Here is a 23,771-nt window from a genome sequence, read left to right as displayed (position 1 = left end):
CACACACACACACACACATGCACACAGCTGCATGGACAGCAGCAGTCAGCTGGTGGTACAGGTGTGTGTGTGTGTGTGTGTGTGTGTGTGTGTGTGTGTGTGTGTGTGTGTGTGTGTGTGTGTGTGCAGGACTGCTAGCTGCTGCATTAAGCTTAAGACCAGGCTGCTAACTACCTAGTACCACAAAGTACCACAACTCAACTGGTAAAGCACAGTAAACACAAGTACAATACATCATCAGTGGCGTCATAGTGGGGGGAGGGGAGGGGGGACTATCGGGGCCCAGAAGAGAGGGGGGGGGCCCTCGGCAAGCCTGGAATTAAAAGTTGGATTTGGTTTGCAAATGTTTATTTCTAACTGATTAGTGTAGAATCTGACGTCTGACCGTTTCACACACACCGACAGGTGTTTATGCATATATGGGAGTCGTAACAAAACGGGGGCTCGTCCGGGATATTGGCAGCTTTGCTCTGGGTAGTTGCCGTTTCCTGTCGTGTGCTGTGTTAACGTTTGGTGTCGGGTGGCGTTACGCACAGTGTTCATCATTGTGTTTAGTGTTAACAGGTGTTGCTGGTGTGTTCTTGGTTTGGTGGTGGGTACGGCTGTGGCTGCTTGTCCACGTCCTTTCGTCCTCTGCCATGGTGTTGGACCTAGTGGTCCTGGTGGCGGAGCTTCGTGCCGAAGCGGACGAGGTCCGATGCTAGGGCGGCGCTGCCGGCCAGGCCGTTGTGGTTCGATCCCTGGTCCCCTGTGTTGCACTCAACGTGGGTGCTGACGCCCGCCTGAGAGGCAGGCTGAGTCAAGTCTCCAGTGGGAGATTTGGGGGGTGGGATTTGTGGCAGAGAGACGGGCGGGAGGGGAGTTAAGGACGGTAGACCTTCAGAGCTGTGAGTGCGGGGAGCGCTGCACTCTCAACCTCCACCATGCCTCCTCCACCAGCTGGTCCATGCTAGCACACCTTGTGTTGTGACTGTGCTGTGTGTTTTGTTTTGTCACGAGTTGTAGCTGGTTCACCTGCGGGTCGAAGGCAGCTACGTCATTTGGCGTGGGTCGCCACCGTGACGGTGTGTGTGTGTGTGCTACTTTGTGTTGTCTGTCAGTAACTTGTTGTGGTTGAGGGCCACTTTGTAGGTGACCATGTGTTGGTGGGAAGGTGTTGGCCATTTTTGGGACACATTTTGGATGTAGCGGAGCTACTTGTGGTGACCCTTTGTGTTGTGGCTGAGGTGCTCCACCTTTTTGTTTGGTCACATGTTACTGTTGTGTAGCACATTGTCAGTTTTTTTGGTTCTTGTGGGGTTTTTTGTTAACAAGCCTGTAGGGGCTTGTTTTATGGGCGGGGGTGTTACGGCCACGGGTGTGTCCGTGTCCGTATAGTTGTGTTGTGTTGTGTTGCCTCCTGTATCTAACCCTCACTCTCACTCTCCATTCAGGTGTCCGCCAGGTGCTCCTCATCACCTCATCAACCGCTCAACCAATCATCCAGTTTTCATCAGCTGTGCAGTCTCCCATTCAAACCCCCACATGTCTTCAGTTCCCCGGGGGGTCACCTAGTTTAGTTAGTGTTGTGTAGCTACTTTGTGTTGATGTCTTTGTCTCTACTTGGTGTTTGTAGTGTCTGGCCCGTTTTCATTTAAGTTTGGCATTGTTTAAATCCTGAGTGTTTTGGTTATATTTAGCCTTTAATTTGTTTAGTTCTTTTGGGCAAGGGGATCAAGGTAAGATGCTCATGGGCAAACACCCCATCACGTAGCTTACCTCCTGTTAGACACGCTAGGTTAGCAGCGGTTGCCACCTTCTGTCTTTAGCTTGGTGCTTTTCAGCACTTTCCGAGGTGGGTTACTTTTGTTAGTAGTTTATTGTTTTGGCAACCGTTCGGTTCCCTTGTCCTGTCATGGTGTCAATAAATATTTATATTTTATTATTTTCAAACGTTTATGTCTCACTGTGTTGCACCCTCACCTCACTGTTACCCAGTACACTAATTGTTGCACCCTCTCCAGACCGAGGGTCTAACAAGTGCAGAAATGGAGGTCATGTGGTACAGCGTGAAGGTGTGGAAGAGACGGAGAGCAGAGATGGAGGTCACGTGGTACAGCGTGAAGGTGTAGAAGAGACAGAGCAGAGATGGAGGTCACGTGGTACAGCGTGAAGGTGTGGAAGAGACAGAGAGCGGAGATGGAGGTCACGTGGTACAGCATGAAGGTGTGGAAGAGACGGAGAGCAGAGATGGAGGTCACATGGTACAATGTGAAGGTGTAGAAGAGACAGAGAGCGGAGATGGAGGTCACGTGGTACAGCATGAAGGTGTGGAAGAGACGGAGAGCAGAGATGGAGGTCACATGGTACAATGTGAAGGTGTAGAAGAGACAGAGAGCGGAGATGGAGGTCACGTGGTACAGCATGAAGGTGTGGAAGAGACAGAGAGCAGAGATGGAGGTCACGTGGTACAGTGTGAAGGTGTAGAAGAGACAGAGAGCGGAGATGGAGGTCACGTGGTACAGCGTGAAGGTGTGGAAGAGACAGAGAGGAGAGATGGAGGTCACATGGTACAACGTGAAGGTGTGGAAGAGACAGAGAGCGGAGATGGAGGTCACGTGGTACAACGTGAAGGTGTGGAAGAGACGGAGCGGAGATGGAGGTCACGTGGTACAACGTGAAGGTGTGGAAGAGACGGAGCGGAGATGGAGGTCACGTGGTACAACGTGAAGGTGTGGAAGAGACGGAGCGGAGATGGAGGTCACGTGGTACAGCGTGAAGGTGTAGAAGAGACAGAGCGGAGATGGAGGTCACGTGGTACAGCATGAAGGTGTAGAAGAGACAGAGAGCAGAGATGGAGGTCACGTGGTACAGTGTGAAGGTGTGGAAGAGACAGAGCAGAGATGGAGGTCACGTGGTACAGCATGAAGGTGTAGAAGAGACAGAGCAGAGATGGAGGTCACGTGGTACAGCATGAAGGTGTGGAAGAGACAGAGCAGAGATGGAGGTCACGTGGTACAGCGTGAAGGTGTAGAAGAGACAGAGAGCAGAGATGGAGGTCACGTGGTACAGCGTGAAGGTGTAGAAGAGACGGAGAGCAGAGATGGAGGTCACGTGGTACAACGTGAAGGTGTGGAAGAGACAGAGCGGAGATGGAGGTCACGTGGTACAGCATGAAGGTGTAGAAGAGACAGAGAGGAGAGATGGAGGTCACGTGGTACAGCGTGAAGGTGTAGAAGAGACAGAGAGCAGAGATGGAGGTCACGTGGTACAGCGTGAAGGTGTAGAAGAGACGGAGAGCAGAGATGGAGGTCACGTGGTACAGCATGAAGGTGTAGAAGAGACAGAGCAGAGATGGAGGTCACGTGGTACAGCATGAAGGTGTGGAAGAGACAGAGAGGAGAGATGGAGGTCACGTGGTACAGCGTGAAGGTGTAGAAGAGACAGAGAGGAGAGATGGAGGTCACGTGGTACAGCGTGAAGGTGTGGAAGAGACAGAGAGCAGAGATGGAGGTCACGTGGTACAGCGTGAAGGTGTAGAAGAGACGGAGAGCAGAGATGGAGGTCACGTGGTACAGCGTGAAGGTGTAGAAGAGACAGAGAGGAGAGATGGAGGTCACGTGGTACAGCATGAAGGTGTAGAAGAGACATAGCGGAGATGGAGGTCACGTGGTACAGCATGAAGGTGTGGAAGAGACAGAGCAGAGATGGAGGTCACGTGGTACAGCGTGAAGGTGTAGAAGAGACGGAGAGCAGAGATGGAGGTCACGTGGTACAGCGTGAAGGTGTAGAAGAGACAGAGCAGAGATGGAGGTCACGTGGTACAGCGTGAAGGTGTAGAAGAGACGGAGAGCAGAGATGGAGGTCACAAGAGAAGCTGGGGGGTCTCACCAGGCTCCAGCTTGATGACCTTGATGGCTGCCAGTTCCCCACTGGTGACGTTCCTTGCCTGAAACACACACAAAGAGATGAGAAACACACACACACACACACACACACACACACACACAGTCATACTCTTCCTGCTTTGCATGCACTCTCCGATACAAGACAAAATGTGTGTGTGTGTGTGTGTGTGTGTGTGTGTGTGTGTGTGTGTGTGTGTGTGTGTGTGACTAACACAGTGATCTCTTAAGTTTGAAAATTCCCTTGAAGAGCCTTAGACTCTGTCACAGACGTTCCTCCATGTTGTGTGTTTACAGAAACAGTGGAGGGTCATTCTAGACCTCCATCATTCTAGACCTCCATCATTCTAGACCTCCATCATTCTAGACCTCCATCATTCTAGACCTCCATCATTCTAGACCGCCATCATTCTAGACCTCCATCATTCTAGACCTCCATCATTCTAGACCTCCAGCAGAAGACTTCAAACCTACAGCGTGAAGATTCACACGTAAACAAGTCTTGTTGGAGACTTCCTGTCTGTGGTGTATGAGAGAAAACGGATCATCCACACACTCTGCCGATCGGCGAGCTCAACAACACCGAGCCCACCAACACAACACCTACACTGGACACACTGTCACAAGCCAGCCGGTCTCCAGGGTGGAGGCTTCACAAAGCCGGCAGGTTCTGCAGAACATCTGCTGACGCGGAGGGGAAACATGTCCACTTTTAGACCATTTATAAGGAAGAGACGGACCGAACCGTCTCCTGGAACAGGCCTTCATGGATGGTGGAGCGCCTCCATCAGCACCACGGCTCATTAACGGGCCCACTGTCAGAAGAAAAGGGCTTGTTATGAATGCCAATACACAGCAGGTTTGCCCCTGTTGTTTAGTCTTTCCATGTATGAGCAGGTTTCTGGATGGGAGTCGAGCTCCTCTCAGTCACGTTTTATCTCGACTACCTGCAGGTTAACAAAGACACATGGAGGCCGTGCCTCCACACAATACAGCCTGCTGCTGAGGACTGTTCACATGACGGCCTGCTTCCTGTCACGTGACGGCCTGCTTCCTGTCACATGACGGCCTGCTTCCTGTCACATGACGGCCTGCTTCCTGTCACATGACGGCCTGCTTCCTGTCACATGACGGCCTGCTTCCTGTCACATGACGGCCTGCTTCCTGTCACGTGACGGCCTGCTTCCTGTCACATGACGGCCTGCTTCCTGTCACAATACAGCCTGCTTCCTGTCACATGACGGCCTGCTTCCTGTCACAATACAGCCTGCTACTGAGGACTGTTCACATGACGGCCTGCTTCCTGTCACATGACGGCCTGCTTCCTGTCACATGACGGCCTGCTTCCTGTCACAATACAGCCTGCTACTGAGGACTGTTCACATGACGGCCTGCTTCCTGTCACATGACGGCCTGCTTCCTGTCACATGACGGCCTGCTTCCTGTCACATGACGGCCTGCTTCCTGTCACATGACGGCCTGCTTCCTGTCACAATACAGCCTGCTACTGAGGACTGTTCACATGACGGCCTGCTTCCTGTCACATGACGGCCTGCTTCCTGTCACATGACGGCCTGCTTCCTGTCACAATACAGCCTGCTACTGAGGACTGTTCACATGACGGCCTGCTTCCTGTCACATGACGGCCTGCTTCCTGTCACAATACAGCCTGCTGCTGAGGACTGTTCACATGACGGCCTGCTTCCTGTCACATGACGGCCTGCTTCCTGTCACATGACGGCCTGCTTCCTGTCACAATACAGCCTGCTGCTGAGGACTGTTCACATGACGGCCTGCTTCCTGTCACGTGACGGCCTGCTTCCTGTCACATGACGGCCTGCTTCCTGTCACATGACGGCCTGCTTCCTGTCACATGACGGCCTGCTTCCTGTCACAATACAGCCTGCTGCTGAGGACTGTTCACATGACGGCCTGCTTCCTGTCACGTGACGGCCTGCTTCCTGTCACGTGACGGCCTGCTTCCTGTCACATGACGGCCTGCTTCCTGTCACAATACAGCCTGCTGCTGAGGACTGTTCACATGACGGCCTGCTTCCTGTCACGTGACGGCCTGCTTCCTGTCACATGACGGCCTGCTTCCTGTCACGTGACGGCCTGCTTCCTGTCACATGACGGCCTGCTTCCTGTCACAATACAGCCTGCTGCTGAGGACTGTTCACATGACGGCCTGCTTCCTGTCACAATACAGCCTGCTACTGAGGACTGTTCACATGACGGCCTGGTTCCTGTCACATGACGGCCTGCTTCCTGTCACATGACAGCCTGGTTCCTGTCACATGACGGCCTGGTTCCTGTCACATGACGGCCTTGTTCCTGTCACATGACGGCCTGGTTGCTGTCACATGACGGCCTGGTTCCTGTCACATGACGGCCTGGCTGAGGTCACATGACGGCCTGGCTGAGGTCACATGACGGCCTGGTTCCTGTCACGTGACGGCCTGCTTCCTGTCACATGACGGCCTGGCTCCTGTCACATGACGGCCTGGCTGAGGTCACATGACGGCCTGGCTGAGGTCACATGACGGCCTGGCTGAGGTCACATGACGGCCTGGTTCCTGTCATATGACGGCCTGGCTGAGGTCACATGACGGCCTGCTTCCTGTCACATGACGGCCTGGCTGAGGTCACATGACGGCCTGGTTCCTGTCACATGACGGCCTGGTTCCTGTCACATGACGGCCTGCTTCCTGTCACATGACGGCCTGGTTCCTGTCACATGACGGCCTGCTTCCTGTCACATGACGGCCTGCTTCCTGTCACATGACGGCCTGGCTGAGGTCACATGACGGCCTGGTTCCTGTCACATGACGGCCTGGTTCCTGTCACATGACGGCCTGGTTCCTGTCACATGACGGCCTGGCTGAGGTCACATGATGGCCTGGCTGAGGTCACATGACGGCCTGGCTGAGGTCACATGACGGCCTGGCTGAGGTCACATGACGGCCTGCTTCCTGTCACATGACGGCCTGCTTCCTGTCACATGACGGCCTGGCTGAGGTCACATGACGGCCTGGCTGAGGTCACATGACGGCCTGCTTCCTGTCACAGGACGGCCTGCTTCCTGTCACATGACGGCCTGGCTGAGGTCACATGACGGCCTGCTTCCTGTCACATGACGGCCTGGCTGAGGTCACATGACGGCCTGCTTCCTGTCACATGACGGCCTGGTTCCTGTCACATGACGGCCTGGCTGAGGTCACATGACGGCCTGGTTCCTGTCACATGACGGCCTGGTTCCTGTCACATGACGGCCTGGTTCCTGTCACATGACGGCCTGGCTGAGGTCACATGACGGCCTGGCTGAGGTCACATGACGGCCTGGCTGAGGTCACATGACGGCCTGGCTGAGGTCACATGACGGCCTGAGTCCAGTGTTAGTTTTGTCCACAAGCTTCTCAACAGGAAGCGTGTGTCAGTCACCATCGTCCACAGAGAGCCGTGAGACACGACCTACGTTAATTTTCAGAGGACATTTTGAAGGACGTTCAAGATGAAACGTTCCCGTTGACTGAACCTCTTGTTACATGACAACCTCCGTTCTGTCACAGTTCCTCTCCGACTCCCTTCCTTCGGCGTTTAACCAGGGGACACATTAACCCCCCCCCCCAGGCGTGAGGAGGTGTTAATTAAAGCGAGACATGTTAACGACCGTTCATTTCACACCTGTCTCCGAGCATGACCCCGAGAAGCGTGGTGAACGCCTCTGAAAGGTCAATGAGGGGCGTCGGGGGGTTGGGGGAGGGGTAGGGGGCCACCCCGGGGGTCGATAGAGGAACCAACGTGCTGACGGAGGAGCTCTGCTCAGAGGGGGGGGGGATCAATAATCTATCTGACGGATGGAGAAGAGGAACATCAGAGCATCGTTAACCCCCTCCACCCCGGCTCCACCGCCAAGGATCGTGGGAAAAATCCCACCTGATATCGACCGCCCGCCCGCCCGCCCGCCCGCCCGGGGTCATGGGGTGCCGTGTGATTTGGTGATTGCATGTTTATGTGTGTGTGTGGGGGGTGGGGGGTGGGGGGGTGTCTGGGCTGGGCGCTAGGCGACTGGAAGGGTGTCTCCACGGTGAGAGAGAGGAGTCATGTGATCTGCTCTTCGGTCCTAAATAACTGCAGGCAGTCAGAATTCAGCCGGACGCCATCTGCATGCCGCTCGGCGCCGCGCTCCCTCCGCTGAATAATTGATCAGAAAAATGCATCTGAGCTGCAGAAGAGCTGCGGAGAAAAATTAACCCTGACCGCCCCTCCACCCCACCCGCCCCCACCTCTGCACCACCGCCAAGCAGCCGGTCAGCAAGGCACTAACCCTAACCTACTCCGGTCCAGTATGTAAAGCACAGGTCAGTTCAGCAGGACGGGTTAGACCCCGTTAGGAGGGTTGAACTGGATGAAGGGTCGGGATGGTGGCGATGGGCAGACTGTTAGATACTCTGATCAGCCAGAACATTAAAACCACCTGGCTAACACTGTGTAGGCCCCCCTCGTGCCTCTAAACCCGCTCTGACCCGTCGAGGCATGGACTCCACAAGACCTCTGAAGGTGACCTCCGGTATCTGGCACCAAGACGTTAGCAGCAGATCCTTTAAGTCCTGTAAGTGGCGAGGTGGGGCCTCCGTGGATCGGACTTGTTTTTCCAGCACATCCCACAGATGCTCAGTCGGACTGAGATCTGGGGGATTCGGAGGCCAAGGCAACACCTGGAACACCTTGTCAGGTTCCTCCGACCATTCCCGGACAATGTGTGCAGTGTGGCAGGGAGCGTCATCCTGCTGGAAGAGGCCACGGCCATCAGGGAATACCGGTACCATGAAGGGGTCTACCTGGTCTGCAGTGATGTGTAGGTAGGTGGTACGTGTCAAAGTAACATGAAGGCCAGGACCACCCACATCACACACTGCTGCAGGCTGCAGGGTCTGGTGAAGTCCTACCAGACACCAACCACCCGCATCACACGCTGCTGCAGGCTGCAGGGTCTGGTGAAGGGTCTGGTGAAGTCCTACCAGACACCAACCACCCACATCACACACTGCTGCAGGCTGCAGGGTCTGGTGAAGGGTCTGGTGAAGTCCTACCAGACACCACCTATCCACATCACACACTGCTGCAGGCTGCAGGGTCTGGTGAAGGGTCTGGTGAAGTCCTACCAGACACCAACCACCCACATCACACACTGCTGCAGGCTGCAGGGTCTGGTGAAGTCCTACCAGACACCACCCACCCACATCACACACTGCTGCAGGCTGCAGGGTCTGGTGAAGGGTCTGGTGAAGTCCTACCAGACACCACCTATCCACATCACACACTGCTGCAGGCTGCAGGGTCTGGTGAAGGGTCTGGTGAAGTCCTACCAGACACCAACCACCCACATCACACACTGCTGCAGGCTGCAGGGTCTGGTGAAGGGTCTGGTGAAGTCCTACCAGACACCACCTATCCACATCACACACTGCTGCAGGCTGCAGGGTCTGGTGAAGGGTCTGGTGAAGTCCTACCAGACACCAACCACCCACATCACACACTGCTGCAGGCTGCAGGGTCTGGTGAAGGGTCTGGTGAAGTCCTACCAGACACCAACCACCCACATCACACACTGCTGCAGGCTGCAGGGTCTGGTGAAGGGTCTGGTGAAGTCCTACCAGACACCAACCACCCACATCACACACTGCTGCAGGCTGCAGGGTCTGGTGAAGGGTCTGGTGAAGTCCTACCAGACACCACCCATCCACATCACACACTGCTGCAGGCCGCAGGGTCTGGTGAAGTCCTACCAGACACCAACCATCCACATCACACGCTGCTGCAGGCCGCAGGGTCTGGTGAAGTCCTACCAGACACCACCCACCCACATCACACACTGCTGCAGGCCGCAGGGTCTGGTGAAGTCCTACCAGACACCAACCACCCGCATCACACGCTGCTGCAGGCTGCAGGGTCTGGTGAAGTCCTACCAGACACCAACCACCCACATCACACACTGCTGCAGGCTGCAGGGTCTGGTGAAGGGTCTGGTGAAGGGTCTGGTGAAGTCCTACCAGACACCACCCATCCACATCACACACTGCTGCAGGCCGCAGGGTCTGGTGAAGGGTCTGGTGAAGTTCTACCAGACACCAACCATCCACATCACACACTGCTGCAGGCCGCAGGGTCTGGTGAAGTCCTACCAGACACCAGCCACCCACATCACACACTACTGCAGGCTGCAGGGTCTGGTGAAGGGTCTGGTGAAGTCCTACCAGACACCAGCCATCCACATCACACACTACTGCAGGCTGCAGGGTCTGGTGAAGGGTCTGGTGAAGTCCTACCAGACACCAACCATCCACATCACACACTGCTGCAGGCTGCAGGGTCTGGTGAAGGGTCTGGTGAAGTCCTACCAGACACCAGCCATCCACATCACACACTACTGCAGGCTGCAGGGTCTGGTGAAGGGTCTGGTGAAGTCCTACCAGACACCAACCATCCACATCACACACTGCTGCAGGCTGCAGGGTCTGGTGAAGGGTCTGGTGAAGTCCTACCAGACACCAACCATCCACATCACACGCTGCTGCAGGCTGCAGGGTCTGGTGAAGTCCTACCAGACACCAGCCATCCACATCACACACTGCTGCAGGCTGCAGGGTCTGGTGAAGGGTCTGGTGAAGTCCTACCAGACACCAACCATCCACATCACACACTGCTGCAGGCCGCAGGGTCTGGTGAAGTCCTACCAGACACCAGCCATCCACATCACACACTGCTGCAGGCTGCAGGGTCTGGTGAAGGGTCTGGTGAAGTCCTACCAGACACCACCCACCCACATCACACACTGCTGCAGGCTGCAGGGTCTGGTGAAGGGTCTGGTGAAGTCCTACCAGACACCACCTATCCACATCACACACTGCTGCAGGCTGCAGGGTCTGGTGAAGGGTCTGGTGAAGTCCTACCAGACACCAGCCATCCACATCACACACTACTGCAGGCTGCAGGGTCTGGTGAAGGGTCTGGTGAAGTCCTACCAGACACCACCCATCCACATCACACACTGCTGCAGGCTGCAGGGTCTGGTGAAGAACCCATCAGAACCGTGGTTGCCCCTGGGAGAGACAGTCTCCTGGCATGTGGACACTGTCCTCACCACTTTGTGGAGAGTTAATTGCTTCGTGATTAATTACCCTGCGTTACTGCGAAGCCAGAAAGATTCAGTTAATAAAAGCATTTGCTGTTAAGTAGCAGCGCAAGCATCAAGTAGTGCCAGAGCCTCCTGCAGCCTCCTGCAGCCTCCTGCAGCCTCCTGCAGCCGGGCAGGAGGCTGCAGGAGGCTGTCTGTCAGCACACGAGATGTATTTATACTAGCTTTTACTGTATCCTGTATATCTATTTTATTATTCCTTTAACGTCTGTCTTTACTATTTACTGCTATACGTAGTTTGCCTCTTGAATCGACAAAGCAGGACAAGTTGCTCCTCTGATCTGCAACCACATGCTGATCAACCTGATTCTGGTCCTGCGACACACAGGGACCAAGACTAGTACCACAGTACACACTGGTACACGTGGTATACATAGTACCACAGTACATACTGGTACACGTAGTATCACAGTACACACTGACACAGATAGTACCACAGTACACACCGGTACACGTGGTACACACTGGTACACGTGGTACACATAGTACCACTGTACATACTGGTACACGTAGTATCACAGTACACACTGGTACACGTGGTATACATAGTACCACTGTACATACTGGTACACGTAGTATCACAGTACACACTGACACAGATAGTACCACAGTACACACCGATACACATGGTACACACTGGTACACGTGGTACACATAGTACCACTGTACATACTGGTACACGTAGTATCACAGTACACACTGACACAGATAGTACCACAGTACACACTGGTACACGTGGTATACATAGTACCACAGTACATACTGGTACACGTAGTATCACAGTACACACTGACACAGATAGTACCACAGTACACACCGATACACATGGTACACATAGTACCACAGTACACACCGATACACATGGTACACATAGTACCACAGTACACACTGGTACACATGGTGCACATAGTACCACAGTACATACTAATAAAAATGGTACACAGACAACAGTACCTCTAACAGTACACACAGTACATACTGATATACATGGTACACATAGCACCACAGTACACACTGATATACGTACATGGTACACATAGTACCACAGTACACACTGATACACATGGTACACATAGTACCACAGTACATACTAATACACATGGTACACATAGTACCACAATACATACTAGTACAATAGTACCACAGTACACACTGATACACATGGTACACATAGTACCACAGTACACACTGATACACATGGTGCACATAGTACCACAGTACACACTGGTACACATGGTACACATAGTACCACAGTACATAATACACATGGTACACAGACAACAGTACCTCTAACAGTACTAACATAGTACCACAGTACATCCTGATACACACGATACACAGACAACAGTATTTCTAACTAACAGTACTAACATAGTACGACAGTACACACTGGTACACATGGTACACATAGTACCACAGTACATAATAATACACATGGTACACAGACAACAGTTCCTCTAAAAGTACTAACATAGTACCACAGTACATACTGATACACACAGTACACAGACAACAGTATTTCTAACTAACAGTACTAACATAGTACCACAGTACATACTGAAACACATGGTACACAGACAACAAGTACAAAGTATTACTACATCCTCTGCACAGTAAAGTTGTTTTCATTTCAATACATATTGTAAAATGAATAGAGTAATATAGAGTAATGGAGAGTAATGGAGTAATGGAGAGTAATGGAGAGTAATAGAGTACTACAAAGTAATAGCGTAATAGAGAGTTATAGAGAGTTATATAGAGTAATAGAGTACTACAGAGTAACGGAGTGCAATAGAGTAATGGAGAGTAATGGAGTAATGGAGAGTAATGGAGTAATGGAGAGTAATAGAGTACTACAAAGTAATAGCGTAATAGAGAGTTATAGAGCGTTATATAGAGTAATAGAGTAATACAGAGTAACGGAGCGCAATAGAGTAATAGAGAGTAATAGGGAGTAATAGGGAGTAATGGAGAGTAATAGAGAGTAATAGGGAGTGATAGAGAGTAATAGGGAGTAATAGGCAGTAACGGAGAGTGATAGAGAGTAATAGAGAGAGAGGGAGAGCTGCTCCTCTGAATCATAACCAGGTGGGTGTGATGCTATTCACTGATATCAGGCCTCCTCCTCTGGGTCGATGGCAGCTCCAGTTTCTCTGGCACAGGAAGTCCCGGCGGCCCTGGTGCCCTGACCAGCCACTTTACTGACACGTGGTATGTGTGTGCAGACTGACATCCTTCTGAGGGTGTGTGTGTGTGTGTGTGTGTGTGTGTGTGTGTGTGTGTGTGTGTGTGTGTGTGTGTGTGTGTGCGTGTGTGTGTGTGTGTGTGCGCTCTCATATCTCATTTTTCTTAGTTAAATATTTATTTTAGAAATGTTTATTTTCTGCAAGGGTCTTTTCAACCAGCAGTCTATAAATACCAGACCCTGCAGCAGTGTGTGATGTGGGTGGGTGGGTGGTGTCTGGTAGGACTTGGCCAGGGAACATGATAGGGGTGCATCGTGTTTTCATCTTCATCGCAGCAGCCAGGTGAGGAAGAAGAAGGCAGGTAGTGTTGAGTGTGAAGAAGAAGTGAAGGTGTTGTGTGTAACCAGCGGATATGACAGCACAAGCTGGTAGAGGACCTTCACCAGCACACAGTACTACATCAGTAAGTACAACTCAGGTTGCAGCAGCAGGTTTTTGGTTTGTGTCTGACACCACAGTCCTGCTGACCCTCACTCATCTGAATGGCGCCATTAGGACTACGTCCACACTAACGCGGATGGATCTGAAAACGCCGTTTTCCAGATAACGACGGATAGAACGTCTTCCATCGACACTCGCACTATCTGCCCATCTTCAGACGGTTTCCAGTCCACACTGAGATGCAGAAACAACGGAGATACGCTGGCGTCTCCTCTGGTGGGGATGGGCACGCGTCATGACCACCACACAGCAGTGTCTGGACCTCAGCTGTCAGTGGTTTAGTCTGGAGAAAAGGTGGAAACGCAGGGGGAAAGAAGCGTTTTCCGTTTTCTCCATGATGCTGAGGAGACCGCTTTGGAGCACTCAACAACACCACCCTCAGCAGTACTACGTCACAACCAGTCAGTCACAACAGAAACTCTGAAGTTCACGACTGCAGCTTTCCTCCTGCGTGCTAGACTCAAACGCTTCACTCTCCAACCGCAGTTTTTCCAAATGCCAGAGCGGAAAATGAAAACACAACAAAAGCGGTTTCCACTGACGGAAAGTTGCAACGTGCAACATTTCCCATCAGCCCGCGGACGCGGTCAGCGTTGGAGCAGAGCGCCCCGCGGGATTCTAGGACGCTCCAGCCTGGGAGATGGAGGTAGATTTGGTTTCAGGAAGGAGGGGACTCTGCTGAATTATTAATTATTTAATGGAGAATTTTCATTTGGTTTTTTTTCTGCTGGCAAATTCACTTTGCAGCAGCGAGTGAAAGTTGGGATTGGGTGACGGCAGGTCCGCAGAAGAGACGCCGACACCTGAGAGTTCCCAGAAGGCCTCAGTCACCACCGAGAGGAGGAAGTGACCCAAGCATCACCACGGACGACGAGAGAGAGAGAGAGAGTGTGTGTTTGTGTATGTGTGTGTGTGTCAGACAGGCAGTGACAGACAAGAGCAGAACGTGACGGAGAGACAGGCCGACTAAATTCTTTGTAAAATAACAGATAAACGGAGAGATTTTACTGTTGGAGATTTTTTTTTTTATTTGACTAAAAAATAAAAACTGTGTGTTGGTCCAGATCAACAGAAACAAACCAGCTCCAATCAACTCTAGAGATGTTAGAAGTTAAAAAAGAAACTTAAGGAAAGTAGACAAAGTCAAAGACCACAGACACGACCTGAGGAACAGAGAGACAGACAGAGAGACAAACAGAGAACGAGAGAGAGAAAACAAAAGCGAATTATTCTCCTTCTTTGCCGATTTCAAAAAAAGCCTTCGATTCAATTTGGCCCGAGGGTCTGCTGTAGGAACTGTTGGAAAGAGGTGTTGGGGGGGGGACTTTGACATCATAAACTCAAGGTGCACAAACAATAAATCTGCTGCCAAAATAGGCAAAAAACTCAAGACTTCTTTCCCCAAAGCCAGGGTGTTAGATAAGGATGCGGCTTGAGCCCAACCCTCTTCACATTAATAAAGTGGTGAGGGCATTAGAACAGTCTGCAGCGCCTGGCGTCAGCCTAGCAGATGCAGAAGTTAAATGTCTACTGTTTGCAGATGATCTGATGCTCCTGTCTCCAACCGAAGAAGGGAGCCCTAAGACAACACCTTGATCTCCTGGACCAATTCTCCCAGACCCAGGCCTTGAAAGTGAATCTAACCAAGACAAAAATTTGATATTCCAAAACAGACCCAGCCTCCAAAACCACAAATACAAATTCTTTCTAGATGTTATTGCTCTAGAACATGCAAAAACCTACCTACTTCGGCCTAAACATCAGCACCACAGGCAACTTCACTAAAGCTATGAACAACCTGGGACAAGGAAAGAGGGCCTTTTTCATTCATCCATCACCAGCCGCTTCTCCTGTGTCGGGTCATGGTGGCAGCAAGCTAAGTAGGGCACTCCAGACATCCCCCTCCCCAGCAACGCCCTCCAGCTCCTCCTGGGGGGTCCCAATGCGTTCCCAGGCCAGATTGGACATGTAGTCCCTCCAGCAAGTTTTGGGTCTACCTCCCAGTTGGCTGTGCCCAGTAAACTTCCAAAGAAAGGTGCCCAGGAGGCATCCTGATCAGATGCCCGAACCACCTCAATTGGTTTTTTATGCCATCAAAAAACATCAAGTTGGACATCCCGATTCAAATCTGGCTTAAAATATTGGACTCTGGTAGGGCCCATTTACACCAAAGATTCACGATGACACAAAACCATTTCAGAATGTTGCAGATGCGATGTAAACTACATCGTCTCAACTGGAACCAAGCTGGCTGATGGCGTCGCCTGTGATTCAGCTTGTCAAGTCACCAGTGGCTGGTTTTAGAATGGAAGGCCGGCACGTCACCTGTTTCAACAGCCAATCAGCTCATACTGAAGTCAGCTGGTCGAGTCGGCTACAAACTGTCAGCTGGTCGCTGAAGCACCCAGGGACGGATCCAAATTCTATAACCTCTCGTTTTTTGTTTTTTTAATGTTTTCGCCATTGCATCAATATTAGAACTGCAACTGTAGCAAGTAACCAAGTATCTCACTATAACTATCCTCATTCATATTTTAAGACACTACAAAGTATCCAGCTCGGAAAAAGCCCGAAAAGCCGGCAGTTATAATGGAAGTACAGAGTCGTTGCTATGGAAATGATACACCGTCCCGTTTAGCGTCATTCGTGTAAATTATCTGGTATTAGAATGTTGCAGACCAAAATCTTTTGCAAGTAGTTGTAAGTTTTTACCGGCCTTGTCGTGAATCTTTGGTGTAAACTCCGCTTCATAAAAACCATTTCCCTTTTTGGTCGCAAGGTCTGGGGTCCACTTGCAAACCAAGATTTTACAAAAATGGGACAAACACCAAATTGAGATTCTGCATGCAGAGTTCTGCAAATCCATTCTCCACGTCCAACGGAAAACACCAAATAATGCATGCAGGCGTCCGGGCAGCGTAGCAGTCTATTCCGCTGCCTATCAACACGGGGCCCGCCGGTTTGAATCCCCGTGTTACCTCCGGCTTGGTCAGGCATCCCTACAGACATAATTGTCCATGTCTGCAGGTGGGAAGCCAGATGTAGGTATGTGTCCTGGTCGCTGCACTAGCGCCTCCTCTGGTCGGTCGGGGCGCCTGTTGAGGGGGGAAGGGGAACTAGGGGGAATAGCGTGATCCTCCCACAAACTACAGCCCCCCTGGTGAAACTCCTCACTGTCAGGTGAAAAGAAGCAGCTGGCGACTCCACATGTATCGGAGGAGACATGCTGTAGTCTGGAGCCCTCCCCGGATCAGCAGAGGGGGTGGAGCAGCGACCAGGACGGCTTGGAAGAGTGGAGCAATTGGCAGGATACAATTGGGGTGAAAAAGAGGGGGAAAAATTCCAAAATCCACTTCCCTATCCTCCACCATCATTCTGTCTGTCACTTCTTTATCTTCCACCATCATTCTGTCTTTGTCACTTCCCTATCTTCCACCATCATTCTATCCATCTGTTACTTCTTTATCCTCCACCATCATTCTGTCTCTGTTACTTCTTTATCTTCCACCATCATTCTGTCTTTGTCACTTCCCTATCTTCCACCATCATTCTGTCTGTCACTTCTTTATCTTCCACCATCATTCTATCTCTCTGTTACTTCTTTATCTTCCACCATCATTCTATCCATCTGTTACTTCTTTATCTTCCACCATCATTCTATCTGTCACTTCTTTATCTTCCACCATCATTCTGTCTTTGTCACTTCCCTATCTTCCACCATCATTCTATCCATCTGTTACTTCTCTATCTTCCACCATCATTCTGTCTCTGTCACTTCTTTATCTTCCACCATCATTCTACCTCTGTCACTTCCCTATCTTCCACCATCATTCTGTCTTTGTCACTTCCCTATCTTCCACCATCATTCTATCCATCTGTTACTTCTTTATCCTCCACCATCATTCTGTCTGTCACTTCTTTATCTTCCACCATCATTCTATCTCTCTGTCACTTCTCTATCTTCCACCATCATTCTGTCTCTGTCACTTCTTTATCTTCCACCATCATTCTGTCTCTGTCACTTCTTTATCTTCCACCATCATTCTATCTCTCTGTTACTTCTTTATCTTCCACCATCATTCTATCTCTCTGTTACTTCTTTATCTTCCACCATCATTCTGTCTTTGTCACTTCCCTATCTTCCACCATCATTCTATCCATCTGTTACTTCTCTATCTTCCACCATCATTCTATCTGTCACTTCTTTATCTTCCACCATCATTCTATCTCTCTGTCACTTCTCTATCTTCCACCATCATTCTGTCTGTCACTTCCCTATCTTCCACCATCATTCTATCCATCTGTCACTTCTCTATCTTCCACCATCATTCTGTCTCTGTCACTTCTTTATCTTCCATCATCATTCTGTCTCTGTCACTTCTCTATCTTCCACCATCATTCTGTCTCTGTCACTTCTCTATCTTCCACCATCATTCTGTCTCTGTCACTTCTCTATCTTCCACCATCATTCTATCCATCTGTTACTTCTTTATCCTCCACCATCATTCTGTCTCTGTCACTTCTTTATCTTCCACCATCATTCTGTCTTTGTCACTTCCCGTTCTTCCACCATCATTCTGTCTGTCACTTCTTTATCTTCCACCATCATTCTGTCTTTGTCACTTCCCTATCTTCCACCATCATTCTGTCTGTCACTTCTTTATCTTCCACCATCATTCTGTCTGTCACTTCTTTATCTTCCACCATCATTCTGTCTTTGTCACTTCTTTATCTTCCACCATCATTCTATCCATCTGTTACTTCTTTATCCTCCACCATCATTCTGTCTCTGTCACTTCTTTATCTTCCACCATCATTCTATCTCTCTGTCACTTCTCTATCTTCCACCATCATTCTATCCATCTGTTACTTCTTTATCCTCCACCATCATTCTATCCATCTGTTACTTCTTTATCCTCCACCATCATTCTGTCTCTGTTACTTCTTTATCTTCCACCATCATTCTGTCTCTGTTACTTCTCTATCATCCACCATCATTTTACCTATCTGTTACTTCTCTGTCATCCACCATCTTTCTATCCATCTGTCACTTCTCTATCTTCCACCATCATTCTGTCTCTCTGTCACTTCTCTATCATCCACCATCATTTTACCTATCTGTTACTTCTCTGTCATCCACCATCTTTCTATCTGTCTGTCACTTCTCTATCTTCCACCATCATTCTGTCTCTGTCACTTCTCTATCTTCCACCATCTTTCTGTCTCTGTCACTTCTTTATCTTCCACCATCATTCTATCTCTGTCACTTCTCTATCTTCCACCATCATTCTATCTCTGTCACTTCTCTATCTTCCACCATCATTCTATCTCTGTCACTTCTCTATCTTCCACCATCATTCTGTCTCTGTCACTTCTCTATCTTCCACCATCATTCTGTCTCTGTCACTTCTCTATCTTCCACCATCATTCTATCTCTGTCACTTCTCTATCTTCCACCATCATTCTATCTCTGTCACTTCTCTATCTTCCACCATCATTCTATCTCTGTCACTTCTCTATCTTCCACCATCATTCGATCTCTCTGTCACTTCTCTATCTTCCACCATCATTCTATCTCTCTGTCACTTCTCTATCTTCCACCATCATTCTATCTCTCTGTCACTTCTTTATCTTCCACCATCATTCTGTCTCTGTCACTTCTCTATCTTCCACCATCATTCTGTCTCTGTCACTTCTTTATCTTCCACCATCATTCGATCTCTCTGTCACTTCTCTATCTTCCACCATCATTCTGTCTCTGTCACTTCTCTATCATCCACCATCATTCTATCTCTCTGTCACTTCTCTATCTTTCACCATCATTCTGTCTCTGTCACTTCTCTATCTTCCACCATCATTCTGTCTCTGTCACTTCTCTATCTTCCACCATCATTCTGTCTCTGTCACTTCTCTATCTTCCACCATCATTCTGTCTCTGTCACTTCTCTATCTTCCACCATCATTCTATCTCTCTGTCACTTCTCTATCTTCCACCATCATTCTGTCTCTGTCACTTCTCTATCTTCCACCATCATTCTATCCATCTGTCACTTCTCTATCTTCCACCATCATTCTATCCATCTGTCACTTCTCTATCTTCCACCATCATTCTATCCATCTGTCACTTCTCTATCTTCCACCATCATTCTATCCATCTGTCACTTCTCTATCTTCCACCATCATTCTATCTCCCTGTCACTTCTCTATCTTCCACCATCATTCTATCCATCTGTCACTTCTCTATCATCCACCATCATTCTATCTCTCTGTCACTTCTCTATCTTCCACCATCATTCTATCTCTGTCACTTCTCTATCTTCCACCATCATTCTATCTCTCTGTCACTTCTCTATCTTCCACCATCATTCTATCCATCTGTCACTTCTTTATCTTCCACCATCATTCTATCTCTCTGTCACTTCTCTATCTTCCACCATCATTCCATCTCTCTGTCACTTCTCTATCTTTCACCATCATTCTATCTCTGTCACTTCTCTATCTTCCACCATCATTCTATCTGTCACTTCTCTATCTTCCACCATCATTCTATCCATCTGTCACTTCTTTATCTTCCACCATCATTCTATCTCTCTGTCACTTCTCTATCTTCCACCATCATTCTCTGTCACTTCTCTATCTTCCACCATCATTCTCACTCTGTCACTTCTTTATCTTCCACCATCATTCTATCCATCTGTCACTTCTCTATCTTCCAGCATCATTCTCTGTCACTTCTCTATCTTCCACCATCATTCTATCTCTCTGTCACTTCTTTATCTTCCACCATCATTCTCTGTCACTTCTCTATCTTCCACCATCATTCTATCTCTCTGTCACTTCTTTATCTTCCACCATCATTCGATCTCTCTGTCACTTCTCTATCTTCCACCATCATTCTCTGTCACTTCTCTATCTTCCACCATCATTCTCTGTCACTTCTCTATCTTCCACCATCATTCTATCTCTGTCACTTCTCTATCTTCCACCATCATTCTATCTCTGTCACTTCTCTATCTTCCACCATCATTCTATCTCTGTCACTTCTCTATCTTCCACCATCATTCTGTCTCTGTCACTTCTCTATCTTCCACCATCATTCTATCTTTGTCACTTCTCTATCTTCCACCATCATTCTATCTCTGTCACTTCTCTATCTTCCACCATCATTCTCTCTCTGTCACTTCTTTATCTTCCACCATCATTCCATCTCTCTGTCACTTCTCTATCTTCCACCATCATTCCATCTCTCTGTCACTTCTCTATCTTCCACCATCATTCCATCTCTCTGTAACTTCATTATCATCCACCATCATTCTGTCTCTGTCACTTCTCTATCATCCAGAATCATTCTATCTCTCTGTCACTTCTCTATCATCCAGAATCATTCTATCTCTCTGTCACTTCTCTATCATCCAGAATCATTCTACCTCTCTGTCACTTCTCTATCATCCACCATCATTCTATCTCTCTGTCACTTCTCTATCATCCAGAATCATTCTAGCTCTCTGTCACTTCTCTATCATCCACCATCATTCTATCTCTCTGTCACTTCTCTATCATCCAGAATCATTCTAGCTCTCTGTCACTTCTCTATCATCCACCATCATTGTACCTCTGTAATGTCTTTACCATTCACCATCATTCTGTCTCTGTCACTTCTTTATCTTCCATCATCATTCTGTCTCTGTCACTTCGCTATCTTCAACCATCATTCTATCCATCTGTCACTTCTCTATCTTCCACCATCATTCTATCTCTGTCACTTCTCTATCTTCCAGCCTCATTTATCTCTATCATCCACCATCATTTTACCTCTCTGTCATTTCTCTATCATCCACCATCATTCCATCTCTCTGTCACTTCATTATCATCCACCATCATTCTGTCTCTGTCACTTGTCCATCATCCACAATCATTCTATGTCTCTGTCACTTCTCTATCATCCACCATCATTCTATCTCTGTCACTCCTCTATCATCCACCATCATTCTGTCTGTCATTTGTCTATCATCCACCATCATTCTGTCTGTCTGTCACTTCTCTATCATCCACCATCATTCTATCTCTGTCACTTCTCTATCATCTACCATCATTCTGTCTCTGTCACTTCTCTATCATCCACCATCATTCTATCTCTGTCACTTCTCTATCATCTACCATCATTCTGTCTCTGTCACTTCTCTATCATCCACCATCAGTCTATGTCTCTATCACTTCTCAATCATCCACCATCATTCTATCTCTGTCACTTCTCTATCATCAACCTTTCTATCTCTCTGTCACTTCTCTATCATCCACCATCATTGTACCTCTGTCATTTCCTTATCATCCACCATCATTCTATCTCTCTGTCAGCTCTCTATCATCCACCATCATTCTATCTCCCTGTCAGCTCTCTATCATCCATCATTCTATGTCTCTGTCACTTCTCAATCATCCACCATCATTCTATCTCTCTGTCATTCTATCATCCACCATCATTCTATCTCTGTCACTCCTCTATCATCCACCATAATTCTGTCTCTGTTACTTCTCTATCGTCCACCATCATTCTATGTCTCCGTCACTCCTCTATCATCCACCATCATTCTATCATCCACGATCATTCTATCTCTCTGTCACTCCTCTATCATCCACCTTCATTCTGTCTCTGTCATTTGTCTATCATCCACCATCATTCTATCTGTCTGTCACTTCTCTATCATCTACCGTCAGTCTATGTCTCTGTCAATTCTCTTATCATTCACCACCATTCTGTGTCTGTCACTTCTCAATCATCCACCATCATTCTATCTCTGTCACTTCTCTATCTTCCACCATCATTCTATCTCTCTGTCACCTCTTTATCATCCACCATCATTCTATGTCTCTGTCACTCCTCTATCATCCACCATCATTCTATCTCTCTGTGACTTCTCAATCATCCACCATCATTCTATCTCTGTCACTTCTCTATCATCCACCATCATTCTACTTGTCTGTCACTTCTCTGTCATCCACCATCATTCTGTGATGTGACTCTGACCTTTGACCTCCGTGGTGTTGCTTGTTTTCTGCCGTAGGTGTTTTATGAACTGAGGTCTGTGTTGCTGGTGAGCGGATCCTCGGTTGCTTTATGACTAAAAGTTACTTGACGCTGAGTCTCGGGACTGTGAATGAAACGCATGTGAAGGTGTGTTGTACAGAAATCCTGTTATGTATGAAGGACGAACCCCCCACTTTCTGGATGGAGGGTGGAGTGTCACTGTCTGTCACTCAACTTGAGGCCTGTTGTTTGGTCTGCTTCATTAAGAACATGTTAGCAGTCTGCCGACAGCATCCCTGGATCATTGCATAGTTCCATCAGACCAGATCTGCTCAGAATGTGGATATAATCTAGATCTGGTGACGTGAGACCAGGTGTGTTGTGGGATGGGGGTTGGGGTAACATGGTGAAGTAACTTAAATGGTGTCATTCCCTGGTCTCACGGGCTGCGTTACAGTGAAGTGAGACAGTTTCCTGAACTTATTCCACTGTTTTAGTGAAGTGAACCATGAACGTCTCTACCTGCTGGTCATCATGTCCACATCGCTAACGATCATCTGTCAACACGTTCTGCTGTGTACGTATCTTATGAACGCACCAATACTCATCCACTAAACACCACCCCGTTATCAACCCGGAGGTGTTCAGTCAGACATGTTCTGCTGTGTACGTATCTTATGAACGCACCAACACTCATCCACTAAACACCACCCCGTTATCAACCCGGAGGTGTTCAGTCAGACATGTTCTGCTGTGTACATATCTTATGGACGCACCAATACTCATCCGCTAAACACCACCCCGTTATCAACCCGGAGGTGTTCAGTCAGACATGTTCTGCTGTGTACATATCTTATGGACGCACCAATACTCATCCACTAAACACCACCCCGTTATCAACCCGGAGGTGTTCAGTCAGACATGTTCTGCTGTGTACATATCTTATGGACGCACCAATACTCATCCACTAAACACCA

General features: G+C 49.0%; 1 protein-coding gene across 3 annotated transcripts in view; it reads right to left on the bottom strand.

The window, feature by feature from the left end:
• The window catches only part of map4k3a (mitogen-activated protein kinase kinase kinase kinase 3a), a 182,455-nt gene that overhangs the window by 145,439 nt on the left and 13,245 nt on the right, over nt 1-23,771 (bottom strand). For 2 of the 3 annotated variants that reach the window (XM_056281131.1, XM_056281133.1), the window contains exon 2: nt 3,871-3,928. The exons of the other annotated variant lie outside the window; for it this stretch is intronic. In XM_056281131.1, the coding sequence (XP_056137106.1) occupies nt 3,871-3,928 (58 nt within the window). The remainder of the gene's footprint in view (nt 1-3,870; nt 3,929-23,771) is intronic. 3 annotated transcript variants of the gene reach the window in all.

The sequence above is a fragment of the Lampris incognitus genome, chromosome 5, assembly GCF_029633865.1.
Source record: "Lampris incognitus isolate fLamInc1 chromosome 5, fLamInc1.hap2, whole genome shotgun sequence".
Taxonomy (NCBI): Eukaryota; Metazoa; Chordata; class Actinopteri; order Lampriformes; family Lampridae; genus Lampris; species Lampris incognitus.
The sequence above is the reverse complement of the archived record's forward strand: the minus strand, read 5'-3'. Positions and strand labels throughout refer to the sequence as shown.